The sequence below is a fragment of the Lampetra fluviatilis genome, chromosome 9 (genome assembly GCF_964198595.1).
Source record: "Lampetra fluviatilis chromosome 9, kcLamFluv1.1, whole genome shotgun sequence".
Taxonomy (NCBI): Eukaryota; Metazoa; Chordata; class Hyperoartia; order Petromyzontiformes; family Petromyzontidae; genus Lampetra; species Lampetra fluviatilis.
This window is the reverse complement of record NC_136283.1, coordinates 6,127,142-6,142,848: the sequence shown is the minus strand read 5'-3', so window position 1 is coordinate 6,142,848 and position 15,707 is coordinate 6,127,142. Positions and strand designations below refer to the sequence as shown.

The window sequence follows — 15,707 nt, the reverse complement described above, 5'->3', positions numbered from 1 at the left end:
AATAGTATATATCGACTCTATAATAGTATCTAGTAAGTTTACAAAGTACCGTTGTGAGGCCTAGTCCCGTGCAGAGCCCCCGGCCTCTCCTCGATTGCCCAGCCGGCCGAGGTGGCACCTTGGCAGGCTGGGGCTGGGCCGCTATTACCCCCCCACCATCCCCCCGCCCGCTCTACAGTCGTATCTACGGACTATAGTAGTCGCATCGACCAACTCTATAGTAGTAACTGCACACATTGGGGTTGTGGGGCGGAGAAGAGGACATCACAGTGTGAAAATTTAACCTCAGTCCTGTGTTTTTTTTGCATTTTGAACGCGAAAGAAAAATTACCCCCACCGATCGCGTGTGTGTTGCTAGGGCAACCACGGGTCAGCTCTCTCGCGCATGCGCAGATGCGTGCTTTGGCGCACGCTCAGCGTAGTAACATAATAATGAATAGAATTAAATTGTAAATGTACTACTTTAAAGTTGATGGATGTGAAATACAAATAGCGCTGGTTCACCCCGGGGTTTATGGCATGGTATCTAGGTACTTCTTTATAAACATAAACCCCACAGTTTGTGAGTTAAATCCGTCGCAAGTTGGCGTCCACACACAGACAGACAAACAATTACTTTTATAGGTAAGAGGGTTAATTAGAAGGTTATGTTTGGTTCCTTGCTTAATCCTAAATTGATCATAATAATTGTGAAGTCAAAATCTGAAGAGCTGAGCTCGCGCTTGCATGGCCATCCAGAGTAGATCCATATGCACTGCATGAAATACAAAATTAACAATTGGCAGGCACAGTGACTTGTATGGTAGAATCGTGTTTCTAATCAAGCTCTCAATTTGTTGACTCAGTGACAGAGATGCTGGTGAATGTTCTTAACATCTGTTCTGATGACGAACTCACGACGGAAGGTGAAGAAGCGTTTGATGGTAAGACAACTCCCTTTTTTTCTTCACCTTTTTGTGTCATCTGCATAAATGAATCTGATTGAAATATGCTTGAGTAGTTATAACATGAAGCAAGACTGTGGAAGCAAGACGGACTCTTGATGAGACACCGAATGCTGAACCAATGCTGCAATAAATTGTAGAATGTCTCTTAGGCCATGCAATTAATTCTTTTAAAGTTATTTCATATTTTGCATGAATCTATCAACTGACATTCTCCAAGTATAAGTGTGTGTGAGAGTGTGGATGCATTGTTTTACTTTACATGTTTTGACGTTGCTTTTATTAATTTATTGTTTTTTCATACTAACCAAATTTTCTTTACTGAAAAATATACTTTAATAAGGTATGATTTATGACTATATTAACACCAAACCCTTCTTAAAAGTCAGAGGCTTGAAAAATACTTGGAGCAGACAAGGAGACTTGATTATCAAGACACTTAGATTTTGATATTTGTGAACATCAGGAGCTTTCGTTGGCTTAGCTAGTGATGTTCTGAGAAGTAACCGCATGCTTATGTCAGGTGTGATGTAAACTTTATTTATAACCAAGTGAGAGTCACTGAGACAGACCCTGCTGTGAATTGCAGTGGCCTGAAGCCTCAACTTACAAATGAGTTTTGAGCCTTGAAAGTAAAGTATCTTTGTGTTGCTGCAAATACTTATTACAACCTCACGCCTGCAGCACAAGTTACATTTCTTCCCATTGCTTTTTATAAGTATCAGTTTTGTAAAGTGTTTTCTTGGACCAAATTAATGTGTTTCCATCCTGCTAACCAGTTAAGTCTTTGAGCAACACATTACTTTACAATGTGCAGTAACATAAGCATGAAGACTGGTTGTGCATGGAACTGCAGCAGTGTCTTTCTTTCTGAATGTGGTAATGGATGTTTTATTGTCATCGTAATATCACCATGCATTGTCATATTAACCACTAACCAACACCAGTTTCCCAGTAGGAACGACCTTGCTTTTTCTTCATAGGTTCTTGTGCTTATTTGTTATGGTTTCACAGATGTCATCTGTGGATTTTGGGCAGAATTTTTGGATTGTGACAAGAAGCAGAGGACCCCCCCCCCCAACATTAATCTATTTCTTGGATTCCTGTATTGTTTGGTGCCTTTTATTATAATGCAATTGTATGAGCTAAATAGAAGTGCAATGATGTCTTTTGAATATCTGGATTACCCCAGTCGCGTTTACTTGAAGAATGATTGCAGTATTTCAACATAAAAGCCTATGCAAACAGATTTGCTTTTTATTTGTTTTCAAATTTTGGTGAACTTAATCTTCTTGTGTCCCTTCAATAACTGATTGCATCTCCATTTTATTGCGTTCTTGGTGCTTGGCTTTTCCTGATTATTCAACATCCGTTTTTGCTTTTCGTGAACTGCACTTATTCTTTCCTGTGCTGTTTGGTTGGGTTCTTGAATTTTCGTCATGTCTTTCTGTGTGCTTGGTGAGAAGAAGTCCTTGATCTCATCTGTACAAAAGGTACATGTCAAGAGTGCCTCATGGGCTTGATTTTAACTGGAGATTTTCACTTTCACTTTAAGTAGGCCTGCAGCCTTTTTTATTGAATGCACACGCAGTCCAGGCCTTCCTTATCTCTGTCCATGTTTCATTGAAGCAACAGTCTCTTAAAAGCTTGGTGGTTATAAGCCTTAACTATTTTTGGTTTTAACATGGGTTCTTAAACTACACCAAAACGTAACTGAAATGCATTCCTAAATGCAAGATTGTCACTTAAACAAGTAAGTAATATGTGAGACTATCATTTACATGTTCAGGAGAAGTAGTTGGCATGTATCCTTTCGTGAGTTTTTTCCTGCCAATCAAACATTTACACTGAGCATTGGGAATTTACTTACTATTCAAGATCATAATTTTTTTAATAAATGTTTGAACATGCCTGCACCACATCATTAATCTTAACATACACACAATGTTGCTGCCAATATCTATGTAATAGCAAGATTTTTATTTAATCTCATTTTCATAGTTATAAATCTTACAAATTCCACAAATATTTTAAATATGCAAATTACAGATATTTTTCGTTGCTTCATTTTAAATTCATCCATCACACGTTCTTGCATACATATAAATGCACGAATTGTCCTTAATTTATGTACACTTAATCTCTGGGCAGTAGTTTAAACAGTTGATTATTAACCTTGAGTTTTGTTGAGGTGAAGTTTGCATGTACTGCTGCTTTGGCAAGGTTAATCTTTTAAATTCAGGTTTTAGGGTTGTCCTGTAGTGTTCATTTAGACCCTTCATATATTCGATTTAAACTATGTTTTATATTTCCAGGTAAGGCCCATAGAGAGCTATGAGCTATTTTTTAGAGGCGCCCTGGCCACCCATATGATAGCTAATCGAAGTGGCTTTGTCATACGTAGGAATATTATAGTAGCCAAATATTTAGAGGGAAAAAACCGTAGTTCCGGAGTAAAATCCACGTAACCATGGGGAGAACAGGCAAACTCGAAATATACATATGTCAGGGTCGGGATCGAACCCATGCCCTGCATACCAGGCGAGGAAGAAAACACCTCGCCACCATGGCATCAAAATGTTTTTCAGTTACCAATGCTGCTACTCCGCAGTTGTCCCCATTGAGCTGTAATACCCTGCAGTGATCTGGAGTCGTGTGCAGTGGAGGGCAGTCTGTTATCCACTGCGCTGAGCTTGGATGGAAGGATGTGTACAATGAATCACGTGGTTTCACACACGAAAATGGACGTTGATGCAATATTCCACGTGAGTTAAAGTAATGTGCACAGGGTTTTCACTCAGGTGATGTGCACCTTGTACAACCCTAAATGGAACGTAAACGAAGCGCCTTTGCATAAAAGTGGGTCACTGTATTTGGCAGTTTCCAGAATCACCATTTTCTGTTTGTTTCATATGTACATGGGCAACAGGGACCCTATATCATGTTTTGTATAACTAAAGTATGCGTGTAATAAACAATGAACATTAAACAAGTTCTAACTTAATCAGGTGACTGGGCCATAATTGTTTTTTTTCTGGTTGAATTAATACATAATGTAATTAAAAACAGCTTTCGTAAATATTGCACATTTTAAGATGGCAATGAATTTTAACATAGCCTTGCATCATTTGTGTCAAACGTTAATATTCCAAAGAGGACGTAAATTGAAAACACTGATTTTATATCAAAACATCCCTTTGCTCTAGTTTTCTTCACTAACCGCTTTTTACCCTTCTCTTAAATGGCTGTGTATGGCAAATTAGCTAACATCCTTGCGTGTTGCAGCTTCTGATGATTTAAACATTAGTAATTCATACACTGGAGGGGCAAATTTAATATAATGCTGTAATCATCATGTTGTTGGCCAAGGAGTTAACAGTTATGAAATATTCTTCACTTTTATTTCCTTAAAACATTTGTTTTTAATCTAAACTCCAAATTTTGTGCAGCAGTAAAATTATGTAAAAAAACATTTGGAAGGAAACTTATATTGTTATCAGGCACACATTATGTAGGATTGAATTCAGTTTAGAACCTTTATTACTTTTATGGAAGCAAGGAAACATCTGTCATTAACTCCACACTTTCACCTCTATCCCCCCCCCCAAAGAAAACGTAGGAAAGGAAAGAGATAATTTAAAAAGTGGAAGTGCCAAAATTAACTTAATTTGGTTGCCATTTCAGTTGTTTTTGCAAATGAGAAAACATCCATTCTATGAAGACTGCGAAATAAAATGTTTATGAAGCCATGGACAGAATTCTTATTACAATAATACCAAACATTATGTTCTACCTCAGTGTTCCAGCCACTCATTGGTTACAGTGGACAGAACTTTTTAGGAAGGCCAACGATTTGGCAACCAAGGGCCCCTTATGTGTTGGACAAGTGCGCAGGCTCAGCGCTGCCTGATTGCTGTGGCTCCGACAAACCACACACTACGCGTGTGTGTGTTTGATCTTGCGTGCTGGTTTAAGGTGCTGGCAGGAAGCTCATCTCCTCAGACTGGAATGGTGTGTGTAACTGCAGGCTGGTCAGACCGGCCAGACATTTACTGCCATATCATCATGGTAAGATGGGTGCCCTTTGACACAGCAGCCAAGAAGACATCAAATGACTACCAACGGCAACCTGCATGTGCCAGACTTGGGCAGATCTAATCTGGCCCTCCTTCTCACAAAGGAACCTGCTTAATTTCAACGTTATATTTTAAAGGAATCGTATGTCCCGATATTCCTGTACTATCTTTCAATGACCATGATGGGTTTTTTTATTTTTAGAATTTCAACAGCATGGTATTAAGCAGTTTCTTCTGTAAAAAAATGTAAATAGAAATAATATATTTTAGTGAAAAGGTAACCTTTCAAATATAGAAAATATAAACCTCTGCATCTTTAAAAAAAAAATTGGAGCAATCAAGTTTTACACCGTTATAGTTAAGTAATGTAAAGTGAACCTGGAGATACAAATGGTAATTTTCGTGGGGGGTTTTTAACAATATAAATTAGCTGTACGAGAGGAACCCAGACTTTTTGGCTGCATTCACAGCTTTGTCTGGCTGAGTGACGCTTTTGATGCCTCTTTTTTTTCCCCCCAGCTAGCGCTGAATCTCTTGCCGCTGCTGTACGTTACAGGGCTAACCATCGCACACCATCATTCTTTGCACAGCTCTGGGCTGTCTCAAACTTGACTCGCTTCTAACGTTTCCTATTTTATTTCCAGAATATCTCTGTCGACTCGGGAAAACAGTGCATGGTTTCAAAATGCAGCACCCCCTTCCTCCTTACACGTGGATTTTCAAGACAAGCCATAACCCATTGACTTATTTTGGCTTTGAAACATATGCTTAATTTTTTTACAGCTTTTCTCCATTTTAGGCTTCATGTTTATGTTTCCATCTAACCAATATAGCATGACATCTGTGCTTGAAAATGTATTACTAATGTGTGTGCTGGCTGTGTGTTTGGCGACCTCTGGATTACCCAATAGCTCTGCTGCCCTCACTGACAGGAGGCTGAAATGTCGTGCTGGTGACTGAAGCTCATACCGTCCACTAATCCAAACTCATCCCTTCACTTGAAAAGCGAGTTTGATGCACAACTTCTGAAATTCTTTCTCATTGTGTTTCTGTCGTTAAGCAACTGCAACCGCGGCACGCAAAGAGGTCATCAGGAACAAAATCCGCGCAATTGGAAAAATGGCAAAAATGTTTTCCGTTCTCCGGTAAGTTCTTATGCTATTGCTTTTGATGCGAGCCAAGTGTCTAGTTTTGTGGTGGAAGTTCGTACCTATGTACATTTTGCACAGGGTGGTTTCCCTCAAGTCCCATAAAGAGCATTTTGCATGGTTATACGATTTACCTTAGAAAACATGGTACTTTAGTTGACTATTATACGTGTATAAGATTTGGCACAATTATTTGAATGAAAATTTAGGGCACAATTTTTACACTTTTCAAAGAAATGCACCTTCTGAGTTTTATGGCAAATAGCCCTTGGAAAAACACCTCATAAGTACAAATTTTCACTCCGTTCCATATTGATTGATTGTCTACAATGTAAACGTTCCCAGCACTTACTGAGAATTGTCTTGATGTATCTCTTCACTCCACTTAAGCACATTTATTCGATGATATTCCTTGCAGTGTCTGTTAAGCCTTTGTTCCAGATAGGCTGAACATTTCACAGCACAATAACTAACAGTGTATAGACCGGCCTCTGTTAATTATAAACACCATAGGTGTCCCTTGTGTATGATGATATCCCTTATGCCTGTGCTGACCAGGCATAACAATACGTACATGTAACGATACATATCGACTTGTGGTATTTATGAGCTGCAAATACTTTTTTTTATAAAATCGTACCTGTCCTTGGGTATTCTTTTCTTCCCCTACAATGGACCCATTAAAATTATATTAAATTATCACTTAGTCCCAAGTTTTTAATATGTTGGCTTAGGCTCATGTTGATTCTTGTGCCTGCAGAGAGGAGAGCGAGAGCGTGTTGACCCTGAAAGGCTTGACCCCGACTGGCATGCTGCCCTCTGGAGTACTGGCTGGAGGACGCCAGACCTTGCAGAGCGGTACGTAAACTGATGCTTGTATCTTGTGTCAATTGCTCTCACACGACAAGTTTCACGATTGCCACCGTCCATTTCTGGAGTCAGAATGAGAACATCCTTTTCGACCATTGGACATGACTGCCACACTTGATTCTGAGCCATTCAAGCTACTCTGAGAACTCCGCTTCCTCTTGCCTTAACAAAATAATAATTGGCAAGTGCCTATGGTTTTGACTTTGTCTAACACATCTTTCTTTTGCATATTCCAGGCTGCTTTTTGCTACAGAACATGTCTAATGCATTCCTGTTAAATGTATTCATTGGAACCTGCTTTATATCACGTTTGTCTAAAACTGTATTATGAAATGAGCAGAATTCACTTCAAAGAGAACTGCAATCGATGAGCATTCTATACAGAGGGTGCCCTACAATATTTTTTGTTGCAATTGGTGATACAAACGAAGTTCAAACGAAGTAGTTTCCATTGTATATTGTGAGTGCAAAAAGCAGTCTTCAGGTGTCTTTAAATTCAAATAAATCATTTGAAAATACTACATCGAGTTTTATTTAGTTTTTACAACTCCCAAGCAATTGTTTTGAGGTAAAATATACCTGACGTGAAACTCAGTCTGTGAGAGCAGATGTTGTGCCCCCCCCCCCCATGTGCCTTTGACGCCCTTTGCCACAATGAGCATCGCATGTGTTCCCAAGCCTTTTTGCTGCCTATGCACTGATAACAGCAACACCAGGACATGGCCCTATAAAGAGTGTTTATGATTACACTCGTTAAATCTGTTTGCAATAAAGTGTTGCTGTAGTTTGATTCATCCACTCCAACAAAAATGAGAGAATTCCTGTACGTGGAATAGTTTGGTATTTCGTGCTACTCATTGAATTTAACTGTTTACAGGTATGTTACTGTCACCTTATTTTAAAAAAATGTATTTTAATGCTTCACATACTGGCTGCCAAATAAGTGAACTAGGGTGTTGATACTAAATAGAACTGACTAGTGAACTAAATTTATTTCACTTAAGTTTAGAATTGAGAAACACACTTTTTATGCTGTCATACCTGGTGTAAACAAGTTGAACTTTTGTCTTTTTTCATAAATGCTCATGTTTAATCTTTTTTCACAAGTAGCTTGTCCAATATTTAAGTTTTGTATTTCAGCTGCATACTCTATGCTGTATCTGATTCTACCTTTCTTTCCCAGCTGATACTCTGACCTGTGTATGTCTATGTGGATTGTTTTTTAAATATATGCAAACATATATTATGTTTTTGTGCAGTTTAATGTGTAATTTAATTCCGATTTAAAATACAGTAGAGGCCTATAATAACTAACATGATAAGATCACATGACAGTTGTGTTATTTTCTAAGGAAAATAATACTTTACATGATTAGAATATGATATATTTTCTGTTTTTTACAGGTTTCTACTGTATTTTTTATTTCGAGCAAATTGCCTGTTTCTAAAAGTGTGGTAGATTTAAGTAAAAATTTGGAGCATAAGATACATCGCTGTGGGACAAAGTCTTATGTTCTCATTTGTAAATCCATTGAACGCCCTAAATTGCCACAAAATCTAAACTTATGAAGAATGCACATTTACAAAGTTTGGATAGCAGGGGTGGTGTTGCAGTTCCTTCACAGCAAGAAGGCCCTGGGCTCCATTCCCAACTCTGGACACCTTTCTGTGTGGAGTTTGTGTGTTCTCAGGTTTTCCAGTTTCCTCCCTCAGCTAATAAAAAACATACAATGTAACTGGTTTTGGCCAAACATCCGAATGTTAGAAAAATACCTAAAAATTACTGAATTTGGATTACACAGCAACTTTGCCCCCTCATACTGCAGAAACTTACCAGGACCCTCCTGAAAATAGTTCAAAAAATAAAATGAAAACAATTAAATCCCCCTCCCCCTTTTCCTCATGATTTATTTCAGCATGTTGTAAATGCTATTTTATTTCTGTATAAATTATTGTGTATTGTTTTGTATTTGACATATGCAGAGAGTATTTTAAGATATTTTCAGAATTATGCTGTAGGTTTTACCTCTGAAAGTCTTATTTCTTGGTCTTGGTCTGCATTTTCTACGCATCATACGTGTATGGTGTAATTTGTTGCTAAATTAATTGTCTCTCATTTACATTGCATGTGATCGCTGACTTCTCTTTAGCTGCCTTTGAGGCTGTTGAGGCTCACAAAGGTATGGGGGAGGTTTCACATTTGGGGGGGAGGGGGCGGGGGGTGTAGGCTTGGGGGAAGAGCGACATTTAATAAAATAATCGAGAGGGTGTTTTTGATATAAATTATTTGCTGTGACTCGATTGTTTTAACCCGTTTCCAGTTCTGTGTTATTGTTGGTGGTCTTACTTGTTTATTTTTTCATGAGATACTGGTTTTAAATGAACACTTCGAAATGCATAACATGTTTACCTATACATTCAGTCATTCAACCTTGTTGCATGGCCACTTTGTGCATGGCTGTGCACATATTGCATGTGTTAATATAGACGTTTTTGAGTATCTGAAAAATATTGCAAAACACGTTGCTTTTTTGTTTTAAAAATTGATCACTTTTTTAGAATTGTGTTGCATGTCATGCAGTAGTGTTTGCACGTATAGCATGTGTATTAGAACTTAATATAGTTTATACAATGCATGCTTGTTGCCTGCAGAATGCCTTGCTTGTAGACTGCTTTTTGATATTTAAATTATTTCAGGAAAGCAGAACAGCAAAATGTATGGATATATGCTGTATGCAGTGTATTTGGAAATATAATTGCATAAAGCCAACATTAATGCCATATATAGTTTCAAAAATGCATTCATCCAAGTTTAGTACGCCATCTATTTACATTACAAATTTTTTTTAAGTATAAGCAAATGTTGCAAAACTATGTTCTTGAAAACAATACATTCATATATTTAAGTATAGTATTTATTTCAAATATATTGAAATTACATTTCTTGCAAGATGTCTACAATAATAGCATTCACTTGCATTCGAAGTTGGGTACTTTTAATGAACATATATAGGCTGGCTGCATTCTTGGGACTTTTTGGTGTTCTGCTGTAATTTACAAGTGTTTACTCAAATATGTATTGTGATGACTGTTTTATCCACATGTAACATTTCAAAAAATGCCTATTGACATTTTGGTTTGGTGTCTCAAGGGCACCTATTTTTTGGTGATTGCGGCTATATATGTAAATTGCATCGACATTCAGCATAATATAAAATCTCGGCTTAGATGAACCCGGCAGCAGAATTTGGTGCACAGTGTTGTGCATGCCCATACCATACATGCATAAAGAGCTTTAATTTGGGCATTCACTCACCACTGGTTTAAACGGCATCATAATAATATATTTTCAAAAGATATCTCATTTGCGCATAAACTCTTATCACAAGAACAAATCTACATGCATATTCTAACATAAAAAATATATTTTCAGTAATGTATTGCCGTTTCCTATTTTATACACATCTATGGAACTGACAGCAATAGTCCTGTAATGCTGCTAGATTGTGGGTATTTGGTTCCAATGCGCAAACACCTTAATGTGGCAATAGTGCATTTCTTCATGAGAAAGTCACCGTTATTTACAAGGTTCAATGTAGCATGGGTGTTACCAAACGTTTGTGGCTATTGAGAATTTGTACATTAAATATCCAGGGTACTGTAACATTGAGGGGTCAAGTATAACCTGAAGCAGTTTTTTTTTAAGAAAAAAAATCTATCGAATGGAAGGTCCTGCTGCAAACTTTTCATCCAGACCATACCAGCCACCCCCACTGCCCTTGCTGAATTGATGCCAATAAAACAAATAAGTATTATAATCGTAAAATGTTTTCTCATAAGATTATTAGTCTAGCAGAGGGCATACAAGAATTTGTTTTGTATTCCTGTATATTACCCAAATCATAATTTTAAGAAAATTATTAGAATCTTGTTTCATGTCCAAAATTATCCACTGAAAATATGGTAAGGTCTGAGTTTCTACTGGACTCTTAAGAGCCATACCCTGGATATTTAGTAGACAGTGTGCCGTATTTCATTATAAAATGTTAATTACATATTTTGCCTTTGAAAAGTAATGATAAGTTGTATATTATATACATTGTAAACTGTAATCCAGTATATATTTTTACAATTTTACGTACATAATGAAATCCTTGAAATATGCTATTTTCATGCAAACGTAATTATTGGTGCATACTCAGTAGTCTTAAGTTTAGAAAAACTAATTTTATTAAACCAGGATATGTAAAACATTGCTCAGACTATTGAAAGTATTTTGCAATAGACAACTTGTTAAATGCTGTAGTAATGCTCTGTTTCTTGTTGGCTGTGCTTTGTGTTGGACAGCCATTAAAGGCTTTACGCCTCAGCAGAAGATCACCAGCTTTGCAGAGGCCAAGGGCTTGGACCGAATCAACGAGCGGATGCCGCCACGCAAGGATGGCGTGTCTCCCGACGGCAGCCCCAGCATTGTCAACAACAGCAGCATCACAGACGGCAACAGCACAGGCGGCCGCAATGGCCAGTGATGTCGCAGGGGGCTAATGTCAGACCGCTAAGCTCACTCAGCTCATTCACCCTCTGTATGTCAGGATTGTGCAGTTAGGCCTCTTTGATGGCACAGCTTTGCTATTCCCACCTCTGCCCCTTTATTCCTTACCTCTGCCCCTTTCCCTTATCCCACTCCAGCCGTCATCCCCTTTCTGCACTCTCCCCATTTAATGCCCTTCCGTTGCTGCTCTGTCTGAAAGTGCAGGAGCTGATCTGGGGCAGGCGGCCCCAGCTCAACAAAGGGCAACACCAGGAAATGTCAAAACAATGGGGCATTACGTATGTGGCACCTATGCTATGGGATTTTCCGGGGGAAACAAGTCTTCTATTTATACAAACTGCCTTTTACGAATGATGCTCAGTGCTAGTGTTCTGCATTGTTTCTACCATGTTCAGACAGAGCATGAGTTTCATATGTTGAGATACTACACTAACAAAAGGACATCCTGGGAAAGTAAGGTAATGTTATCAGGTTTTATATCTTGACTTAAAGCTTTCGTGACTGCAGGAATTCATATTCTTTGGGTCTTTCGGTGAAGCCACGTAGATAGAAAAAAAATATAAAAAATATCACGACGTTTCAATCGCAACACAAACAGTCGTCCTCACCTGAGGACGACTGTTTGTGTCGTGATATTTTTGTTTTATTTTTTCTATATACGTGGCTTTACCGAAAGAGCCAAAGAATACGTTTTATATCATTACATAATCTTGCTTATGAAATTAGTCCATTGAGTCAAAATTATCTTTCCAAAATATACTTCACACAGGTGGTTTGTATAATTAGGAAGTTGTCACTGATGATGGTTACTCTTTGTGCTCAGTAAAAGCGCAGATTTTGTTAGCTTTTGTCACCAAAACATTGTAATAGTAATGAACTAACCAGCTGGCAAACAGTGGATGTGCATGGACCTATACAATATAGGTATTACTGGAAGATATCATCCTATCCAGGATAGGCTGTTTATGAGTTAGCTGAAATGCCCACATTATTTATTCCCCTTTTTTTAATGTTAACCGAATGACTTCCCTTGATTTACTCCATGGTACCTCTTTTGGCTTCGTCCTGCCATATCTGAATCCAAATCCTGCCATTGGAGCCTTTGCTGCCCCATTTTCCATGTAAATCCCACTTTAGTGCCGACATCCTGGCTTTTTCTAAAATAGCATCAGTCGATAATTGCTTTTTAAGATCTTTGTAGCAAGTATATTACTTCAAACAAACAAGCCATATTTGCGTTAATCAGAAATAAACTATATTTCTCTAAATGTTGGCTAGGATGGGGGAATGTGTAAAGGGCTTTTTAACTAGCATGAGATGAATGGGATTTGAATTGGCATGGGATAAACGGAATGTATGGACGTATAGCAAAAATAACTCAAATGAAAGTCAATTCAATTAATCAAATTTGTATTAACTTGTTATGCTAGTGAGTGTTTGGTATATGCTGTAATTTTTGCTTCAAGTGCAGCTGTGGGAGGCACTTGCTGCCGCAGCCTGTGGAGATGTAGGAATGCAAGCTGTAGCTCTGAGCATCATCTTGAAGAGGAGGTGAGCATTGTACCACTAATATGGTGTCTGCACAAGGCACTTTTACCCATGGTCTTTTATTTCAGAATAAATATGCCAGTGTGTGTGATCGTGCAGGTTTTTATAAATGAAACAAAGTGCATTGTAAATGGAATGCAGAGTAATGCAAACGATGGGCGTTCTGCTGCTTTGCATTTTGGTTCAGGAAAAAAAATCCGTGTGATCTCGCACTCGCATGCAACCATCGACATGTCCCCGTCAAAGAGCCCTGTGGTTTACTCGTAAGTGAAGTGGACTGTAGGTCTCGGCATTCTTTTGGCTAGGAATATACCTGTATGGGAGTCCCCAGCCACCTTGGAAATGGTGCTAGACCACATTTATTTCTGTTTTTCAGGATCTCTGGCATAACATGTTGTGAACAGTACCCACCCTGGTGCATTGACACAAAGCGTATGGGGATAGATCATCTCGAGTCTGGACCAAACGTGTCCCAAAAGTGTCCCAAAACTGCTCCAAACACTCCAGTGTAGTAGGCAGAGTTCGGTCTGTGACATGTGTTTTTGTGCAATGCATTTTGGGTAAACAGCCAGTGCAGACTCATTACTTTAAATTTATGTTTACAATGTACTGTAGGCCCATTTGAAGACGGAAAAATTCTAGTCACAAAACATTCACGTACAGAATTTTTTTTTCTTTATTCAAACACCCACCACGTAAGGCATTTGTGTGAAATGCACTTACCATTGGTTGCATTTTTCTGTGCAATGCTATTTGAATAGAAAAACATCTTAACATCTAATTCAAAATAGTATAACTACTGTAATGTATAAACATTTTCTTCATACATAGTGCCCATTAAGCCTTCGGAGTGTATCAGGTGTAAAAAAGTAAACAAATATTAGAATGTTTAAATGATGCTGATATAAAATATCTAATTTAATGTTTTCATATGTTTATGGTGGCATCGCACTTTACATAAAATAAAAAAATATTGTCAAACTTTCAAATGCTAAATTATGCTTATTGTTCTTTGAGATGTTTAAGTTAATATATACAGTATATATATGAAACACTTTAAATGTATTGGCAGTTCTACAGTTGCTAATTAAATTTTAAAAGCAAACATTTCTAAACTGTAACATATCCATTTTTTTACACTTAAGATATAACAGACAATGGTAAATGTGATTTTTACTTCTTCACTAAAGAGCATACAGATTTACCAAAATAAAAGTTTTCAAACTTGGAATTTCCCATGAATAGAAAATGCTGTACCAACGTTCCTCATCCTATACGCATAGTGTTGATGGTATAGAAAAATGCAACTGAATTATTTACAGACCCTTTTAATGTGTTTTTTTCCCCCATATATTTTGTAATGCTTTATGCCATGTAGGTTTCAAATGGTCTTAAGTTTTTGTTTTAAAATGCCAAAATGGATTAAAAAAATCTGTTGTGTAAATGTATGCTCGCCTCAGGTGTATTATTGTAATTGGTTGTTGCCAAGTCTGTATTATAGTTGGTTTTCTTTTTGTTTATAATTTTATTGTGTAGAAACTTTTTTAAGGGTTTTGTGTAAAAAATAGAGGTCATATCTAATTTTGCTATTATGATTTCAAACACCTTCCCATTATTTTGTGGAATGATATACTTTATGCTTAGCAAATGAAATCCCATGTCCTACACAACCCAAGCATTTTATGTTTAAAGTTGCATTTTATATATGTTATGGAAAATGCAGGTATTTTTACCTGCCCTAAAAGTGAAAAAAAAAAGTTTAACTGCATGTCATTTTCAGATACACAAAGTGCTATGGGATATAGCTGAATGAATGCTATATATATACAAAAAGCCTTTGTTAACACTTTGTTGCTTTATGCTTCATAATGTTTATATTCGCTGAGTGCTGATGATGTACAGATGTATCTGGAATGTCAACATGTTGAGGAAAATGCAAATGCACACATGTAGATGAAGGCATGGCTGAAACAGTATTATGGACAGCTTCTCCAAATTTGTGAAGAATATTGCATGTCGATATAAAATTCAGTGTGAAACTGAATTTAAACTTCCATCAATGGTTTCAATTATTTTCTGTGGAATAGGCATGTTATATACGTTGAGGTGTAATGTGTCTTCTCCAGATGTATTTATAGAATACTAATTTTGTTGATGGTTGCTAAGAATCAATTTCATAAACGATATTCATCAAGGAAGATGACTTAATGGTCATTTATCATTTCCCCAAGTCTTGGAAAATTTGAACACCATCCAGCACTGCATGTACATAACTCTTGTTTTGTGTTTTAAATTGCATGGTATTTTGAACCGGCATTTTATAAACCGTATGAATAAATTTTTTGTGCATGGAATCTTGCTGTTCTTTGTGTTACGTTAGTTAAGGGAACCTACAATATTGGCAATCTTTTATATGAGAAATGCCAGAGGATGTGATTTGAATAATGCACACTTGCATTACATTTTTATAAAGGAGACCTTAAACATGCCAAAATTTCACGTGGGCAATAGTGCGCTATCATAATGGATAGTATTAGTCACGAAAGCCTACGTGTTAAACTGGTAATGG

At 37.4% G+C, this 15,707-nt stretch overlaps 1 protein-coding gene across 2 annotated transcripts in view; it reads left to right on the top strand.

Annotated features, from left to right (window-relative positions):
- Nucleotides 1-15,492, top strand: part of LOC144934161 (serine/threonine-protein phosphatase 2B catalytic subunit beta isoform-like) — a 50,781-nt gene extending 35,289 nt beyond the window's left edge. Inside the window, exons 10-16 of one of the 2 annotated variants that reach the window (XM_078859677.1) lie at nucleotides 846-923; nucleotides 2,411-2,437; nucleotides 4,920-5,012; nucleotides 6,081-6,165; nucleotides 6,929-7,026; nucleotides 9,189-9,218; nucleotides 11,386-15,492. In XM_078859677.1, the coding sequence (XP_078715803.1) occupies nucleotides 846-923; nucleotides 2,411-2,437; nucleotides 4,920-5,012; nucleotides 6,081-6,165; nucleotides 6,929-7,026; nucleotides 9,189-9,218; nucleotides 11,386-11,567 (593 nt within the window). In that variant the 3' untranslated portion in view covers nucleotides 11,568-15,492. The remainder of the gene's footprint in view (nucleotides 1-845; nucleotides 924-2,410; nucleotides 2,438-4,919; nucleotides 5,013-6,080; nucleotides 6,166-6,928; nucleotides 7,027-9,188; nucleotides 9,219-11,385) is intronic. The other variant, XM_078859676.1, reaches the window with a different exon arrangement.
- Nucleotides 15,493-15,707: the final 215 nt, after the last annotated feature.